Genomic DNA, 18326 nt, shown 5'->3' with positions numbered 1-18326 from the left:
GTTTGTACGTGTATTACATTATGGCATGTTTTAATTACGTACGTAATTAATAAAATTAGAATCCCGAAAGGAAGAAAATTCCTTACATATTCTATAATCAATATTTAGTACTTTTTAATTAAACAAATACATTTCTAATATAAGATTTGATCTAAATGAACAATTTGAAAAAGGGAAAAGATCAATAAAAAATGGAATATTTATTATATTTTTTAATATAAAACAAATCATGTCATATATATAAGTTATATGTACAATAATTGAAACCGCCATCAAAGTATATTCCGAGGTAAAATTTATTTTCAGGGAAATAATTTATTGCACATGGGCAGAAAAATATAAACTACGCTGGTTTTTATAAAATATGTCTTCATTGATAAATATCGGTTAATCGCGAATAAAAATTTCATAATTTACAATTATCACTGCGAGCATAATTAAAATTAATAAATGTCACGTTAACGTAATATACAAACACCCCGTTACATTCCTTCTAGGCAGGTTTCAATTATTTAAATGTAATGTGAAACATTATTAATTATTTGAACATATTCAGGCTGGATCTTCCCCAGGAGTAGATGTAGAAGTTCTCTGAGACTCGATTTGTGTTCTATTTTGCGCATTGCCGGTTGCAACCGCTACTTTGTGTTGTGCAGCTAAACATTGCAACTGTTGAAGCTGTACAGGTTTGACAAGAGTTCTCTGTAACTATAAAAGACGAAGTTTATAGTGTAAAACTAATGATAATTGTAAAATTGACATTAGTTACATATAGGACATACCTGTTGCTGTGATAATGTTGCCACTCCAAGACTTTGAGTTTGTTGACTACAGTGTCCTGTAGAAGCTCTAGCATGCAATGATTTTGTCAATAAAGTTTGTTTATTTGCAGGTACTACTTGGGAAGAAGGTGTTGTCTGGGATGCCATAAGCACTGGTTTCGTTGCTGCTATAAACAGAACATTTTTTAATTTCTTTATCTATTGAAAAAAAAATTTTATTTTTTTTTTCCCCCCTTAATTAAAATATTCTAAACGGTATACCCTTACATTATAATATGGTGTTTATAATAACTTACCCATTATAGGAGTTAACACCTGTTTGTTACCAGATAATATTAACTGACTTGCTGTAACCGTCTTAGCAACAGTTACTAACTGATTTGGTAAAACAGTCGACTTAACTTGATTTGGTTGTACTTGACGAGTCATATGATTAAGTCTTGGCCTTTGAGATCCAACAAGCTGAATTGCTTGTCCACCCTAAAAAGACAATATCTATCATTTTTTTGAAATTGTCAAACTTAAATTATTCACAAAGTTGTTTCTCAAAATGTATTTAAATACCTGTGAAAGAGTGACAGAATTACTGCTGCGTATATTTTGTTGCGATAATCCTTTTACTCCAGATGGTATTATCTGGGCTAAAATATTAATTTATTAAATAAAATAATTCAGCAGGAAAAAATGAAAGATGATATATTGTAAAGAATAATTCGTACCAATTGGTAATGATAAGTGAGTATTAGCAGGATTAGCTATTACTACAGTTGGTGTACTTCCAGCAATAGCTGTTGTAACAACTGTAGTAGCTACCATCTAAACAGAATCGTAATTTGTTTATTAACTTGATACATATCAATTGCGCGATATATGTATAGGTGTATGAAATGCAAAAAAAGAACTAACACTAGAAACCGTAGTGCAAGTATTGGTTGCAGAAGATATAGGTAGAGAAACAATGACTCCTGTAGGCGTAACAGAACCCGTCGTCGCTGATACATTTAGCGACATTGTAATGGGTTGTGATAATCCGGGAAATGATACCTGTTGCAGAAAGAATACGGTAGCAATTTATCTTTTGTATTATATGTATATAAAAATGAGCAATTTCTCACAACCTGAACATTCTGAAGACCGTTGATGGAATTTGATAGACTAGTAAGATTTACACCCTGCAAATTTACATTAGTAGATGGTGGGGTGGTCATTGAAGTCGCAGCCTGATTATTTTGACTGGAGGAAGCGGTTAATCGTTCGAGCAGAGAAGAACCAGAATTGATTCCTGGTATTGGATTATCTGCAGACGGCGTTCCTATTGTAATTAAGTAATAAATTTTAATAATTAACATGTACTGAATTATATAAAAATATTACAAACATAGCACACCCGCTAATAGAGCTGAAAGTCCCGGCATTGATAACCCAAGCGTCGAAGTAGGATCTTGTACACGAGCTAATCTGACAGCTGTGGCTTTTACCGGTTGCTGTTTACAACCTAATTGTCCTGTTAAAGTTGAACTTAAACTTACCCTTACCTAAAAAATATATTTTCATTATTATGATAATTTTAGAAATGCACAATCATAAGATCAATTTATTTACTTGTCCAGTAGTATTAGGGACATTAATAACGTTTCCATGACTACTAAGAACTCTAGATGGGATGGAAGCATTCAATGAGATCCTTCGTGGTTGAACCTTTTGCTGAGTCAAATTGGCAGGACTACTATTTAACAAACTAAGAATCGCAGCGTTATTTGATTTGTTTGGAGTCTGTGTATTACTATTCATAGCAGCAGCGGCAGCGTTTGCTAAAAGAATATTGAAATAAATTGCCTTTTTTTTTTGGGACACATCTTTCCCCTTTTTAATACAGTTTATATCAATTTCAGGACAAACCTGCAGCTTGCTGTTGAAATTGTTGAGCAGAATTCATGAGAGATGTTACAAGAGCAGTTATTGCTGGATTGGTAGAGTGCTTTTTAAATGGTATTTCATTTTGGTTCTGATTAACGGTTTCCGTAACACAATTCTGCGTTCCCGCTTGTAACTGAGCTTGCTATAGGTAAGAAAATATACATATATATACATGTAACATTACTTAAGTATTAAAATAAAACATATAGCTGTATATAATTCCTACCAAAACTGGAACATTTGTAGATGTAGCATTGTTAATATTATTGGTAGACTTTTGTTGAAAAACTAAAATTCCAGACCCATTACATGAACTACCATCAGTAACTGACATTGTAGAATTGTCAATTTGTACAGAGGTGGAAGCATTTGATCCACCATTAGTCAAAGATTGCCCTGGACTTAGCGACGAAGCGTCACTTTGGGCAATAACTTGTGGTATGTTCGATGAATCTACACATGTCAAATTATTTTGTGCAGAAGTGGTAGCTTCTGTTATAGTTTTTATTGAAGCCACCTGTCCAGCCAAAGTGTTTAACTGACCTTGAGCTCTTGATAAAATCTAAAACAATTATTATTAAATGTTAAATAATCCTAATAAAAGATTTTATAACCAATTGTTACTTCACCTGCTGTGCCACGTGCTGAGATTGAGCTTGTTGTAAATGCTGAGCAACTAATTGCGCGGCTTTTGCTTGTTGCGCCTAAAACAACATATTTATGTATAATTAGTAACATAGTAATGTAAAATTAAAGACTTTAATTTGAATTTTTTTAAGTAAACGCATACCTGTTGATGTGCTCGTTGCATACCAGGTGTACATGTTACACGAGGGACCTGCCCTGGTACAACATGTTTTATTCTAACATTTTTCCTACCCTCTTCAGTGAATATTTCCGTGAATTGTTGAATGTAATGATTTGCCAGAACTCTCGTACCTAATGTAAATCTATAAAAAAAATTAACTTTCAATTATTTATCTTCGAGATGTAGTAATTTTTATCAATAACTACATACCGGCATGCGGATCCATTTTTCTCTCCTTCACGATGATTCTTATCCATATAAAGCTCTCCCAGGTACTCGGAATTAGAAGGTCTTTGCAAAATTGAGAGCTTTATGTGATCTATTTCACCTTGACTTCCTCCAGTTTCTAATATATATTCTTCTATAACCTGTGGCAAACAGTCTTTTGTTTCTCGCGGGCGTTCGTATGCTTTCGCGAATCTATTTTATATGAAATATAACATTAGTACAATGTTTCTAAAGGAAATATTATACATTAAAGTAATACATTACTAGAATGCACCTTAAAACATCGATGGGTGTATTTGGTGGAAGTAAAGGAGGATTCGTAAGAGAAGGTGGGGGGCAGGCAGTGGTTGTAACTACTCCTCTTTTTGCTTTTAGTTTCTGCATTAAATCTTGTATCGTTAATCCTTCTGGCTGAGCTAATTGCTCCAATTTTCTTTTGCGATTAACAGTAACCTGTATGAATATTATTATTAACAGTGTACCGAAGCTGATTAACAATTTAATTGAAATAGAAACTTACTTGAGAAAACTTTTTGGCTTGTCGTATGAGTTGGTGATCGGTAAGTAGAGATTTAGACTGCCGTAGTCGTGTTGTAGCTAAACTAGGAATAGGATTTGGATCCAAACATAAAGGTCCTTGGGTAGCCGCCACTAAGTGTGATTCTAACATTAATCGTTCTTCGTGACTCCAGTCGCCATCGCTAGTTAATGTTGATACATCTGAGAGTACACTCTAAAATATATTAAACGTTACATTAATTTATTAAATTATTTTTCAATTTTCTTGTACAATTGAAAAAAAAAACAAATTTCTCACTTGTGTTGTAGGTTTAAGAAGTACATGATGAACTTCAGCTTTAGTTTGAGGAAATGTTTTTCGATAATCTCGAACTTCAGCTATTATACAGCCATCATAAAATAAATGAGAATGATTGGTTTCTAGTTGTTCTGCTAACATTGCAGGCAACTGACCATTATCTATACATGAAAGCAATTCACCCTGTTCATAACCCATCAGTTGTGTTTCAGCTAATATTGAATTTTTATCATATTGATTTCCCTTATCACTGTTACAGAAAATCAATTAATTAGCGTGTACTTTATAAAGATTTGATAATCTAAAGACATGTGTATCTATTAAGAAACATAAAATGCTCACCTATTTCTTACAGCTAATGAGTATCCTTTATTACCAGCATAGAGATTAACAATTAATGTATGTAAACCTTCTCTTTGCACCAACCTTCCCAAAAGATCACATTCATTTTCAAGATTGTTCTGTGCATTTGAATAAATAAAGATATTGTTAGTTAGTTAGTTAAATACTTTTTGTTCATTAAATGTTTAAAAAAAACATTTCACATACCAATACAGAATCAGGTGTTGCATGAGGAACTTTAGTAAGTTCTTCAAAATATAATCTAGTTAATTTAGATTGAATGCTATGTTTAGAATGATTTTGCTCCTTCCTTTGAACTGATGGTTTATCAGATGTCAAGTTCAAAGAATTTTGCCCTTGAACATTTTTCCAACATTTGGACACTTGATTAATCATATCCTATATAAAAAATATATTGTATAAATATACTTGGTAATATTAATATTTCTAATATATTACAACTAGAATACACAATAAAAATTATTTGAAAACAATTTGCAAATAATACCTGAGCCTGCCGACAAGCATCTTCTAAACTACAGGCTGCACCAATCATTTTATTCTCTGATTACTAATATCACTTAATGTCATATCTGATACAATAATGAATCTTCACAGTCTGAAATAATCAAATTAACTTTTAATAAAATAAAAATCTCATTTAATGAAATGAATATAAAGTCATATTAAAATATTTAATTTCATTCAACTGCTGCTAAGTTATACAGTATTAAATACATATTTAAGGAAAAATTATCAACGATAACAACTTTGAAGACAGTTTTATTCAACATGGAAATATGATAACAAATAATAATATAATTTATTGCAATATATAACAAATACCAATGTTAAATGATTTATACATTAAACTTCACATATATTTTTTATTTACATATATTTGTTTACTGATGAGACTAATGTCTTTCATATCTCATCTTTCAAATACTGTAAGAAACATTTGAAATATAATATTGCATCAACATTTGAGAAAATTATAAATTAATGAATAACAATAACAATAAATGAAGTTTACCAAAATAAACAGTTATTAATAAACAGTAAGTTAGTGATAAATATACACAAATGCGTTTTAATCATAACGTGAACTCACCGAATGTCAAAACAAGCACGCTATATAAGAGGTTATGTAAATGTTTATGACCTAACATTGATTACAACTTAATAATTCAAGTAATACAAAAACAATAGGCTATTTACCTCCACGAGATCCAAAAAGTGATATTATGGTAAACATTGGACACAGGATGTAACTTAACTTAATTTTTTATCATAACCTCATATCACTTGATAAATAGTATATATACAAGTTTACAGATATCAAACATACGTGTCAACGAGACCTAATAACCAACAAAAATTATTTAATGTCAGATAAATAATATTTACAAGTTATAAACGTCATTTTAGGACACAACGTAACCTATTATACAAACACCACACAATCATAGACTGGAAAATTGTCCACATTTCGCTCTAGCGACATATTCACTTTACATTTCATAGACTCAAACTAACATCGGACAACCTAAAGGCAAAGTTAGTATTTTATATATATATATATAATACTGATCTTGTGTAAAAAGAGGATAAATACGTCAGGAAAATTATTAGTGGAAAAGAGAAGCAGCATTAACTAGTTCAACCAACTTCTGAAGAAATTTAGTTATGAAATAAATTGCAAATAGCTCAATCACTTTATTTGCATTTTCCAAAAAGAAAGTCTTTTTAAATTGAAAGACAATATTATCGTGTTATAATATTTTTGTAATCGAAAAGCGTCATCTTTATATGTATTAAATATCCTCATTTGTGGTACAACTGCACTGCTTAAGTTTTTATTACCAATACGATTCCATTCTTTAAATAAATTGTTCATGTTTATGTTTGAGATTATAATACGACTATGTTCAAGATGTAAATATTTTATATCGAAGATCGATATTTGTGTATAAAATTCAATAAATTTTGGTAACGTAATATTAATCCAAAAAAGTGTTTCATAGTTTGTGGGAAATACATGCATTCCAAGTTAATGAAAGAAGGCAGATTTCGCTTCAAGATTTTTACGAATGTTTGTAATCTTTGTAAGTAATATTTTAACAAATGTTATATCTTACGTAAAAATATTTATTATGATATTTTTTTTAATAATAGAAGTAAAAGGTTTACATCTCTTAATGATTTATAATCAACGTGTTGCAAATTTAAATACGAATTTTTGTAAATCTTCAGTTTAAGCATACTTTAATTTAGAAATTAGTAAAATCATCATTTTATTTTTAAAACATACTTCATGTTATTGTAGGTTATAAATTGTATTGTAAAGTAGCTTGAACAACCCGCCATTTAATACATAGTTGACATCTCTTACTCAAGAGGGTATACGTGATCATTAATCGACATCATAAAATTCCTATCTATATAATCGTACTAGTGATTTAACGAAAATTAAGAAAATGCATCGTTGTTCATGACTATCAATAAAGTAGAAAATTGTTACGAATTGATTTTGCTTTACGTTAAAGAACGTTTGTCGCACGAAGTATTTTAATACGTGTACTGTGATAAGACTGTGTCTTCGTTAAATAAATAATCGCAATTTCTAATAACTTATTATAAGTGTTGATTTGTCTATTCTGTTGTTTTGATTTATTAATGACATTTGAACTTTAATATACAATCAAGAATAATGGGTGTTGGCCTCAAACCATTAGAGTTTACGGATTGCTTAACTGATAGTCCCTACTTTCGAGAAAATCTTCATTATCATGAACGTGAATTGGAGAACACTAATCAACAGATTAAACGACTCATCAAGGAGGTCAAAGGGCTTTTATTAGCTGCCAAAAGTAAGTTTATTGTTCTCTCTATGCGCATGTAACAGCTGCTGTCATTTTATTCTGTTTTGCCATAATATTTCTTAACGATATTTTTCATAAAATTAAGGTATGTAACAATTTTGTATTTAACTGTGTGTTGTCACTAATTTTTCTTTTACAATTTTTTTATTTTTATTTTTATTTTTATTTAGGTTATTAATAAGTACCTTAATTATTTTTTTAATTGCAAATAATTTTAATTGATTAAAATTTGATAAAATATGTAATTTTAATAATAAGTCAATAATGAATTATTTTTAGATTTATCCAAAGCCCAGAAAGCATTTTCTAAAACATTACAAAATTTTAGCTTTGAATGCATTGGGGAAACTCAAACCGAAGACGAAAGTCACATATCGCAAAGCCTTAAGAAATTTAGTGAACTTATTGCATCAATAGAGGATGAAAGGGATCGCATGGTATGCAATGTTTTTAGTAAATAAATGTGTTTTATATGTGTTGGAGAAGATGATTGTAGATAAAGATAATTTGTATAAAAATATCTAGGATATTTTAATTTATTATCAGTAAGCAATATAATATGTAAAAATTAAATCTTACACTTTGATACCAGCAAGTCAAGACAGTTTATGTACTGATGTATGTAATTATGTATTGCTATTATTTATAAAATGAACCATTTATATTTGAGTCATTAAGTAGATGTTTATGCAGGTTATTTTAAAATTATATTAATAAAGGTATTATCTGTTTGTTTCTAAAGATATCAAAAATATTATTATAGAAACTTCGTATTGTTGTAGAAGGAGCTGAACCTGGTTGATTAGGGGTATATATTTTGAGTCATATTTTCAAACAAAGTTCTTATGTTCTGTATATTAAATTGCATTTACTTGTTTTCAGTACTTTTTAAAATCAAGTAAATTAATATGTTCTAATGTACATAAATCTTTATATCTCTGATTGCACACAAATGTTTTTTTTTTTAAGCATATAACAGCTTCCAACACTTTGTTTAGTATCCTTTTCTAACAAATAGAAATTTCATATATTATTGCATGTATTTGTTATGTATATACACATCTTGGTACAATGTTTTTAAGCATTTTATACTTGTAAATGCAAAACAGATTATGTAATTTTAGTGTTATTTTAACATTTTACCAAATTACATACTTATACATCTGTAATACAGGGGTAAGCTATACATATTAGATATTTGATATGCAAAATAAATCTTTTTCTAAATAGTGAAATGAAGGTTGTTGTTTTTGCTTGTTTCATTATAGCAATACTAGTGCATTTGTGTGGACATAGGACACATACATACATCTATATTCTTTTCCTAAATGAGGAATGTGCTTAATAATGTTTACCATTTTGTACTGTTTCTGATATTTTCAATTACTTGCACACAATATTTAAAACATAAATAATTAAAATTTTTACACAATTTGTATGTATTAACAATTAGGACACTTCCTGTTTACATCATAAACTGATGTATCTATCTTTTGATACACAAATGTATTTATAATAAAAACAAATTACTGACTAAATAGTAACATTGTAATAATTTCATGTATAGCATTTCTTCATTTATGTATCAAATAAATGGAAGTAATTCTACCAATTTTTCAAGCAGCTGAAAGGCAGCATATTTTTCAAAATTTTTCTAAAAACTAGAATTACTAGATTATATCTAATTTAATATTTTTTAAAAATGATTTATTAACTCGTATTATAAATTTCATATTTAGTTTTGGATAAGTTTCGATAATTTTATTTATGTATACATTTATTTTAATGTCTAGGTTAAACTCATTTTTATATAAGTAGATTTATTTATTCGTCACGATTTTTTTTTTTTCTAATTCAGTGAATTTTTATTTTTAGCTTAAACGTGCAGATGATCAAATTATACTTCCACTGGAAAACTTTAGGAAAGAACATATTGGGGGAGTTAAGGTAATTTATTCAAATTTTTTGTATTTAATAATATATACAAAATATATAATTGTAATATACTTGCAGGAAGGAAAAAAGAAATTTGAGAAACAAACTATCAAATTTTGTCAAAGTCAAGAACGTTATTTAAATTTGTCTACAAAGAAACAAGACAATGTTTTGCAAGAGGTATAAATGTTACTTATATACAATACAGGTAAAAGATATATACTATCCAATCTAATCTAGTATATATTATGGTTAGGCTGACGCTACACTGGAAATGGCTGAAAGACATTTTTGTCAAGCCAGTTTAGAATATGTATTCTTACTTCAAGAAGTACAAGAACGAAAGAAGTTTGAATTTGTTGAAACTGTAAGTTATATTTTCTATGAATTATAAAAGAGTATTATGGATTAACAGTAATAATAATAATAATATTTTTTTCAGTTATTAGGTTTTATGTTTGGCTGGTTAACTTTCTATCATCAAGGCCATGAAGTTGCTAAAGACTTTAAACCTTACATGACCGAGTTACAATTAAAAATACAAAAGGTTGGTTTTCCTTATTATTCTAAGTTTCATTGCTTAAAGATATATGAAGGAAGCATTAGTATTTTAAAGAAGCACGATTCTAAAACGGATTACTTACATTAGCACTACTCAGAGGATAAAAGATTGCTTTGTACACTGTAACATCTATTTATATAATTATATTAAATGTGTAGGGAGACAAATATTTCTGAGCTTGAATTCGAATTAAAATCTTCCACTTACTAAACAGTTGCTTTAATCATTAAGCCATTCAGGCCGTTGACGAGTATTTTCTCCCTCGCTCTTAAAATTGAAATGGCTGATGCCTAAATAAGTACATTAAATATTGTTACTTTACACTTTGTTATCTATAAATTTTGTATTTACATTAGAAATTGCTGGTAAAGTAGGCGTTTTTATTTTGAATTGCAATGTGCACATTTTGTTTCACATACAGTTTTGCTTTACAAATAATGAACGCAATAATACATATTTTTATTTATTAAAAATAATACAAAATAGGATTATCAAATAGAAAAGTTATTACTAACAGTAATCAGAAAAGTAACAAAAAGAATTTCCTTGGGTTGTAATAATCATCATGGCCGGATTACAATATAATTTACTTATACATATATTATTAATATCATCATAAAAAAATGTGACACAACATACCCCAAATGTCTTAGAGATTATTAAGAGATATATAATTTGGGTATTTTTAAATGTCTTGTGTGGCACTTCAAAATACTTTTAATATTAGCAATTTTTTATAATTGAATTAGTTGTTAATATGAAACTACTTGTAGAAATATTTAAGAGTAACTTCCTTACTAAATTATTGTGTGGTGCAAATATTATTAGGATAACAGCATGACAATTAGCTTACTAATTTTTAATTTTATGTGTGTGTGTGTGTTTCACAAGACTAGAGACAATTTCCTTGCTACCCGGGATAAAACAGAATCGCTTATGAATAAAATGAAGGATATGAAAAAGGTATGTACTTTTGTTTTGTACAAATATCAATATCTATATTTAACGCAAATCTTCCTATTTGTAATATCCTGAAGGAAATATCCAAAATTATTATGTGTGTTATTTGTCTAAAAATATTAATTTTATGTCAATTTTAACCCTTTATGGTCGTATTTCGTTTATACGCGGATGCCGTGCTAGTGGCTAAGAGCAGACATACGACCGTTAAGGGTTAATAAGGTGCTACAAATATAGTAGTAATATTTTCAATTTATAGTCTGCTGTAGAAAGTGGAGTCAATAAACTGTACACCCGTGAAGGCTATTTATTTTTAATGGAAAAAAGTAAGTGCATAGATTTTAATAATAAATTTCATTAATGTGATTAATGTATATATATACATATATATATATATAGAGAGAGAGAGAGATATATATAAATGTATTTAATTTTACAGAAGCATTTGGCACAACATGGACAAAACAGTATTGTACATATCAGAAAGACAAGAAAGAATTTACTATGATACCCTATAATCAGCTTACTGGGAAATTTGTAAGTGAAGCTTTTACTATATGGAATTTGTATTAATTTATTATTTAAAAAATTCATCTATATTATGTTTTAATAGAGCAGCAAAGAAGTTCTAACGCTAGCATCTTGTATACGTCGTATGTCAGATACAATTGAAAAACGTTTCTGTTTTGACATCACCACTGTTGATAAGTAAGTGTGCTCATAATATGTACCTTCAGTCATGATTGTCTTATGTATTTTTAACAGTAGAATCTGGAGCATAGTAGTTTACTTTAAATGATTTATCTAACCAGATACTATGTTTTATGTTTAAATGTCTATTCTTCAAAGTTTGATACGTTTTGCATTCTTGGGAATTTAAGGTAGGTGATAGATAACCTACTCTTACCTCATCTAAAATTAAACTTATTGTTAATAAAATGATGCCATTTTAATGCGAAGTAATTGTAAAAACAATTATAGTTTCAAACTAATGATTTATAAAATAATAAATGTTATTTGTGATATATTTTTTTTTTCTATTGATTGTATGTCACAGTTTTCTTTATTTTTTCAGGCCTAATGTAGTATACACATTCCAAGCACTATCTGAAGAAGATAGAAAGTTGTGGTTAGATGCCATGGATGGCAAAGAATCAGTAAGCATTAAGGTAGGCAGTTAAGTAAAATTAAGCAAGCAGTAAGGTAAAATCTATATAATATTATTCAATCCTAGAATTACGCTGCAGTAGGTGCATCAACAAAATCCGAAGAAAATGTTTTAGATGAAACAGGCTTTATGTTTGTATCAAAATGTATTGCAGCTCTCGAAGAAAGGGGTAAGATCAATATAGCCATTTGTAATGTACAATACTTTTTAATATTTTATTAGACTATTCTTTCATAAAATAATTTTAAATTTATCCACTACTTGTTTGTTAGGCCTTGAAGAGCAAGGTCTATATAGAGTTGTTGGTGTTGCTTCAAAAGTAAATAAGCTTTTAGCAATGGGATTAGATAGAAGGAAACTTGAAAAACTTAATCTTGAAGACCGCTTCGAATGGGAAAGTAAAACCATTACCAGTGCATTAAAAACTTACCTAAGGACGTTATCCGAACCGTTAATGACTTTTCGATACTATAACAGTTTCATTTCAGCTGCGAGTGCGTATAGGTATTCTCTATAATATTATTTTATTTAAAATCCTGATTAAGAGTGTTAATTCTACTATATAAATTCAATTTTTTCAACTTAAATTTTATTCATAATAATATATATGTATGTTGTTCAATATTATTATTGTTATTGCAACTTTTAACAGAACAAGAAGTGAAAGAAGCACGTATAAGTGATATTCATAATCTTGTTTATCGACTACCAAAAGCAAATTTTAATATGCTAGTTCTTCTTATTAGACATCTTTGTAGGTATGTATTTATATTTTATTGCATTAATAATTTACATTTCACGTAGTTTACTGTAAAAATATGTAAAATCAAATTATTTTTCCAGCGTCGCGAAAAAGAGTGATAAAAATCTAATGACTGTGGGAAATTTGGCTGTATGTTTTGGTCCGTCTTTATTAAGACCAGAAGAAGAAACAGTTGCTTCTATAATGGATATTAAATTTTATAATATTGTAGTTGAAATTTTAATTGAAAATTGTGAAAGAATAATTGCTGGTCCACCACAAGATACTATACGCTCAACACAAAACACTGCTCCTCCTAGGTCACAGCGTGTAAATACAGAGGACGGATCGGCGTCGTCTGGTAACGGTACTCCTTTTTTAAAATACCCAGTACATGTTATGTCTTCACCACATGGACATGTAAGTTACATATAAATTTATAATTTAAGATTTTTCGTTAGTTTTCCAATATAATAATTAAAATTAAATTATTTATGAAGCACATTACAAGGCCATACTACGACGGTCCATCAGCAGTTGTTACTAAAACACCTTCTATCGATGATCGAAAAAATGGAGATTATGAAGAAGTAGAGCATACAAGTCACAGAATACCGCCATATCTGGATAGTCGCAGCGGACGTGTCAAATTAAATAATGCAAATGTCATGTACCATTCTGCAGATAAAGGTTATAATTATATATATATATATATATATATATTCTATATGTCAGCATATTTCATAGTTTAACAAACATTAATATTGTATAAATATAGTATTAACAAGTGGCAACACAAGTAGTTCAAGTGAATCAATTGCACCCGATCCACACTCGTTTTCATCCGATTTACCGGTGAAACAAAAACGTGGTTCTATGATGCCTGTACATTATCCATCAGGTTACACTCAACGAAATAATCCACCAGTATCTGTGTAAGTCCTTTATTAATAGTTTTTAATTTTAAACAAAATTATAATTCGTACTTTAAATATACTTACATATCTTTTATAGAATTAACACATCACCCGGTAGTGGACGTTCAAGTCCTGGACAGGTACCTGGCATTTGGTAAATACAATTATTACTGAAATCGAGGTAAACCATATTGAACATTAACAAGTAAATATATATATATCTTTTTTTTTTTCAGGAGAGTCCGTACTTTATACGCTTGTGTAGCCGAAAGCGACGGAGAGTTATCGTTTGAACCAAATCAGATTATAACAAATGGTATAAAAAATAATTGGCTGTATTTTCAATTTCGTAAAGAAAGCAAATTTATTTTACAGAATATTAATATTAATTTTCAATTACAGTAAAGGCCTCTTTGGAACCTGGATGGTTAGAAGGTACATTAAATGGTAAAACAGGATTGGTCCCAAAGAACTATGTTGAACAATTACCTTAAATTTAAAACAGCCAAAGAGTGCCTAAATTGTTTTTACATTCCATAATTATAAGTTCTTTTAGCACTGTTGCTTGTTGAAGCATATGTTCATGAAAACAAAAAATAATGTTAACGACATATGTGAAACGCAATATTTTCTATTTAAATTCCTTTGGGTACAATTTACATAGTCAATTATATATACATTCGTATATACATTTTTTATTTATTAGGAGCCTCTTTGCTCAAAAGCGTCTATATTGTATATAATCTATTGTAGAAAAATTTATATATACTTATATACAAAAGCATATAACGCTAATATATTACATGATATTTAAATATATTTGTACTGAAAGATATTGCTCCATTATGCAGCTAGTAGAAAATCTCATAGGCAATAATATTTGTTTATACTGCGATAGTCTCTGCATATACGTTCACTCGAATACATACACATACACAATATAATATCAGAATGTGATATAAAATAAATAAATACCAAATATAATCAGAATTTTTAATAAAGACTTTATTGATGTGTAAATTTGATTTATTTAACTAAATACTATAAAACAGAAAACATATACATAATTTTTTTAAATAATTATTTCATATTGTATTTTTATGAGATTGAACAACTTCAATTTAAAAATTATTTTAAAAATATTAACAATAAGAATTTTTTACATTGTGGAATTATTTATAATGAAATGTATTAAATACAACAACAAAAATATTAAATACTTTATTTGCAATGAATATCGATTGTTTTGTTAGGAACTTATAATAAATACGATTTATGGAATCACATGGTTTGGAATAATAAAAATTAAGGAAACTATTAACTGACCAAAATGTTTTACATGTCGTCTATTCTTTCTACAAATGTAAGATATTTAAAATATTGTTTACTTTTATTAAATATGGAATGTAGTTTAAAATGTATTGTAATTGAAAATTATATGCAATTACTGATACATAGATAATTGTAATTCATAGAAAAGAGAAAACGATTTAATTTAATTATTGTCGTATAAAGATGATAGTAAAAACATTAATGCGTATATATATATATATAATATATATATTATATAAATGCTAAGATTTACTTATTAAATATGATGATATCCGATATTTTTAACCAAACAGTTAAAAAAGAAAATCATCATTTTCAGTTATGTAATTGTATAATTTATATAATTTCACTGTTTATATAAATTATTATTTAAATTTGTTAAATAAATTTCCATTCCTAGACATGCTGCTTTTAAAGCATTCTTTTCTATAATATTCCATATAGAACTCATAAATAAAGTATAACACAATACTGCAGTTAAAAAAAGACGACCTATATTAATTCCAATGACTGCACCATAAGATGCAATAGAACAATCCAATCCCATAGACCAAATAAGTGGTACAATTAATATAAAACCTAATAATAAATACCAATATCGTTGCCGCTGAACATTTTTTAGTGATCTTTCACATATTTTTATAGCCTCTTTCAATGAATCTTTAATATCTATATTTGTACACTGAGACTTGCTTCCTACAATAATGATAAAGTGTTAACAAGTATTCAATTTTGTACAGTATACATTATCTGATATATACTTATACTTATTAACTTACCAGAGGTAAATTTAAAACTTGCCATAATAGCCTCGTGATCAGAATAACTAAAATCTTTGTGAGGTATTCTTTTTGGAAAAGGATGTTGAAAATCTGTTACCTCTATCTATAAATAGCATAATAATTAATAAGTATTTGATAAATAATTTCTTATAATCAAAGTATTAAATACACAGGGATAATTTAACATACTTTAATATTTTTTGAACCTGAGAATAAAATGTGATCTATACGCTTTCCTTCAGGAAAAACTCTTGCAAGTTTTGAACTAGTGTAGCTATTATTGGCACATTCATTGGTCCCTAAATGACTAGAACTGTTTGAGCAAGCATCTGTTAAACCAGCAATGCCACACATAATTTTATAAGCTAAATCTTGAGATTCTGCATTGAGATCACCTCCCAATATTACAGAATCAGCGCTACCAGAAGTCAACCTAATAAACTGGGCAGTATCAAAAGCTTGTAAAACTCTATGTGCTTTATATTCATCATTGGATCTGCTATATTCTGCATGTAACTGAAACATTAAACACAGTTATTATTTATTGAAAATTCAAAGAATATATGAATAAAATATAAACACTTTAATAATTCATTACATGTGCAATATAAAAGTGAATATTTAAGTTATAAATTTTAAGTTTGCAAAGACCAACTCCTTTTCCACCAAACCAATCTCCATGATGTATTTTGTGTACATATCCATTTAGTGGCCATTTATGAAATATTATATCTTCAATAGGATATCGAGATAAGATACAAATACCTGATCCAGCAACTCCACTAAAATATAAATTACATTTTAATATTTAAAACATGTAAAAGGAACATTTCTACTGCAACAATCTTTATATAAATATTTACCTATGAAAATAATGTGAATACGGGAGTCGTTCTTGAGTTTTAGCCTTCATCATTTTAAAATCATCACTGGACCACACCTCTTGTAAACAAATAACATCATAATTTTCTGTAGCAAATTTTTCTGCAATTGCTGCCATGCGAGCTTTTCTATCTTTTGCAACATATGGAATTCCCCTATAATATAAGGGATATAAAAACAATCTTAACAATTGTAAACAATACAAAAAATGAATACTTAAGATACAAATACAACAAATACATATAAATTAGTGTTCATTATTTGTTCAATATTTATTTTAATTTAATTTTTATTCAATATTAATTAATGTTCAATAATTATTAGATATTTACTTACCAGCAATTCAAAGTTAAAACATTTATTGACACTTCGTTTACCATCTCTTATGAGCTAGTTAAAATCTTAATATGTATTTGTTTAAAAAGATTCGATATGTATTTCTACGTTTCACAGTTCTTTGAGGAATATATTGATACCACTCATTTATGCCTAAAATTATTAATGATTCTAGTGAACCTGTATTTGGTCGGTAAACTGATAAAAATGCTATCTTTACGCCATCTATGCGTAAATGGAGAAAAATACTTTACAGCTTACCGACAGGTCGGTCGGTAAGTTGCTGCGTAGCTTCCGCGACACCCGATAGATGGTACTATTTTTTTGGATACCGACATTATGGCATCCGGGGTATCAGAGACCCCGATGCACAGGTAACGCTCTTTCCGTACCAACATCTTGGCATCCGGGGTATCAAGGACCCCGATGCACAGGTGACGCTCCTTGTATACTGACATTATGGCATCTGGGGTATCAGGGACCCCGATGCAGGGCTGACGCTCCTTGCATACCGACATATGGCATCCGGGGTACTAGGGACCCCGGAGCACAGGCAACGCTCTTTGCATACCACCATTATGGCGTCCGGGGTGTTAGGGACCCCGCTGCATCGGTAGCGCTTTCTAAAATGCACCAAGTTGATTTGTTAGAAAATATGTTGCGCAGGATCCGCTATTATCTTATGAAAACTTTGACCCTTGCGCAGTCCTATTAGTTTTTATGTATTCCTTAAAAAGTGTCCCTTAATAAGGGTTTTACTTGTTTTCAGATGTCACTCACAGACATGTTTCCGCATTATTAAAAGGAAGAATTTGCTGTATTTATCTTCTTAGCTTATTGAATAAACTTTTTAGGAGCATGAACGTGTTGATTCTATGTATTACATCTGTGTGCCTCGCCGATTATTTTATCTTTTTATTTAATATTTTAC

General features: G+C 28.9%; 3 protein-coding genes across 7 annotated transcripts; 1 reads left to right on the top strand and 2 right to left on the bottom strand.

Moving 5' to 3' along the window:
- Positions 1 to 213: 213 nt before the first annotated feature.
- Positions 214 to 6522, bottom strand: LOC117611109 (uncharacterized). Of its 2 annotated transcripts, none has more exons than XM_034339020.2 (21): positions 6116 to 6522; positions 5403 to 5513; positions 5102 to 5293; positions 4895 to 5013; positions 4553 to 4802; positions 4256 to 4468; positions 4010 to 4188; positions 3718 to 3927; positions 3490 to 3649; positions 3329 to 3403; positions 2926 to 3261; positions 2682 to 2841; positions 2385 to 2593; positions 2170 to 2317; positions 1901 to 2094; positions 1689 to 1826; positions 1502 to 1598; positions 1347 to 1423; positions 1079 to 1262; positions 783 to 949; positions 214 to 708 (listed from the first exon to the last, which is right to left on the bottom strand). In XM_034339020.2, exons 2-21 carry the CDS (start codon positions 5448 to 5450, stop codon positions 553 to 555), a joined length of 3312 nt encoding a protein of 1103 aa, XP_034194911.1. In that variant the 5' UTR covers positions 5451 to 5513; positions 6116 to 6522; the 3' UTR covers positions 214 to 552. The 2 variants fall into 2 exon arrangements, with proteins under 2 accessions (XP_034194911.1, XP_034194920.1); XM_034339029.2 differs by having other exon boundaries at positions 783 to 946.
- Positions 6523 to 6856: 334 nt separating this feature from the next.
- Positions 6857 to 15071, top strand: Graf (GTPase regulator associated with FAK). Of its 4 annotated transcripts, XM_034339573.2 has the most exons (21): positions 6857 to 7002; positions 7604 to 7767; positions 8059 to 8216; positions 9655 to 9726; positions 9793 to 9894; positions 9971 to 10081; positions 10157 to 10261; positions 11168 to 11239; positions 11496 to 11562; positions 11676 to 11773; positions 11850 to 11944; positions 12312 to 12405; positions 12471 to 12573; positions 12677 to 12898; positions 13057 to 13162; positions 13248 to 13566; positions 13647 to 13836; positions 13925 to 14081; positions 14161 to 14217; positions 14300 to 14379; positions 14466 to 15071. In XM_034339573.2, exons 2-21 carry the CDS (start codon positions 7608 to 7610, stop codon positions 14555 to 14557), a joined length of 2460 nt encoding a protein of 819 aa, XP_034195464.1. In that variant the 5' UTR covers positions 6857 to 7002; positions 7604 to 7607; the 3' UTR covers positions 14558 to 15071. The 4 variants fall into 4 exon arrangements, with proteins under 4 accessions (XP_034195464.1, XP_034195463.1, XP_034195465.1 ...); XM_034339572.2 differs by lacking the exon at positions 6857 to 7002 and having other exon boundaries at positions 7341 to 7767; XM_034339576.2 differs by lacking the exon at positions 6857 to 7002 and having other exon boundaries at positions 7741 to 7767; positions 8108 to 8216.
- Positions 15072 to 15589: 518 nt separating this feature from the next.
- nSMase (neutral sphingomyelinase) lies at positions 15590 to 17587 on the bottom strand. Its single transcript, XM_034339636.2, has 6 exons — positions 17396 to 17587; positions 17041 to 17214; positions 16776 to 16959; positions 16367 to 16693; positions 16175 to 16280; positions 15590 to 16091 (listed from the first exon to the last, which is right to left on the bottom strand). The coding sequence occupies exons 1-6, from the start codon at positions 17437 to 17439 to the stop codon at positions 15742 to 15744; spliced, it is 1185 nt and encodes a 394-aa protein (XP_034195527.2). The 5' UTR covers positions 17440 to 17587; the 3' UTR covers positions 15590 to 15741.
- Between the last annotated feature and the right edge of the window lie 739 nt (positions 17588 to 18326).

This window comes from Osmia lignaria, chromosome 10 (genome assembly GCF_051020975.1).
Source record: "Osmia lignaria lignaria isolate PbOS001 chromosome 10, iyOsmLign1, whole genome shotgun sequence".
In the NCBI taxonomy this organism is placed as follows: Eukaryota; Metazoa; Arthropoda; class Insecta; order Hymenoptera; family Megachilidae; genus Osmia; species Osmia lignaria.
This window is presented reverse-complemented; position numbering and strand designations above follow the sequence as displayed.

What these genes read in the sequence shown, in the direction of transcription:
- Graf (XM_034339573.2), top strand. Translation starts at nt 7,608, where the DNA reads ATGGGTGTTGGCCTCAAACCATTAGAGTTTACGGATTGCTTAACTGAT. An exon ending in AAGACAATGTTTTGCAAGAG is followed by an intron (nt 9,895 to 9,970) that starts GTATAAATGTTA and finishes TATTATGGTTAG; the next exon opens with GCTGACGCTACACTGGAAAT. An exon ending in TTTATTTTTAATGGAAAAAA is followed by an intron (nt 11,563 to 11,675) that starts GTAAGTGCATAG and finishes TTAATTTTACAG; the next exon opens with AAGCATTTGGCACAACATGG.
- LOC117611109 (XM_034339020.2), bottom strand. Translation starts at nt 5,450, where the DNA reads ATGATTGGTGCAGCCTGTAGTTTAGAAGATGCTTGTCGGCAGGCTCAG. An exon ending in AAAAATGGATCCGCATGCCG is followed by an intron (nt 3,650 to 3,717) that starts GTATGTAGTTAT and finishes TTTTTTTTATAG; the next exon opens with ATTTACATTAGGTACGAGAG. An exon ending in CTCAGCACGTGGCACAGCAG is followed by an intron (nt 3,262 to 3,328) that starts GTGAAGTAACAA and finishes TAATTGTTTTAG; the next exon opens with ATTTTATCAAGAGCTCAAGG.
- nSMase (XM_034339636.2), bottom strand. Translation starts at nt 17,439, where the DNA reads ATGGTAAACGAAGTGTCAATAAATGTTTTAACTTTGAATTGCTG. An exon ending in CAGGTTCAAAAAATATTAAA is followed by an intron (nt 16,281 to 16,366) that starts GTATGTTAAATT and finishes TGCTATTTATAG; the next exon opens with ATAGAGGTAACAGATTTTCA. An exon ending in AAGTTTTAAATTTACCTCTG is followed by an intron (nt 16,092 to 16,174) that starts GTAAGTTAATAA and finishes TCATTATTGTAG; the next exon opens with GAAGCAAGTCTCAGTGTACA.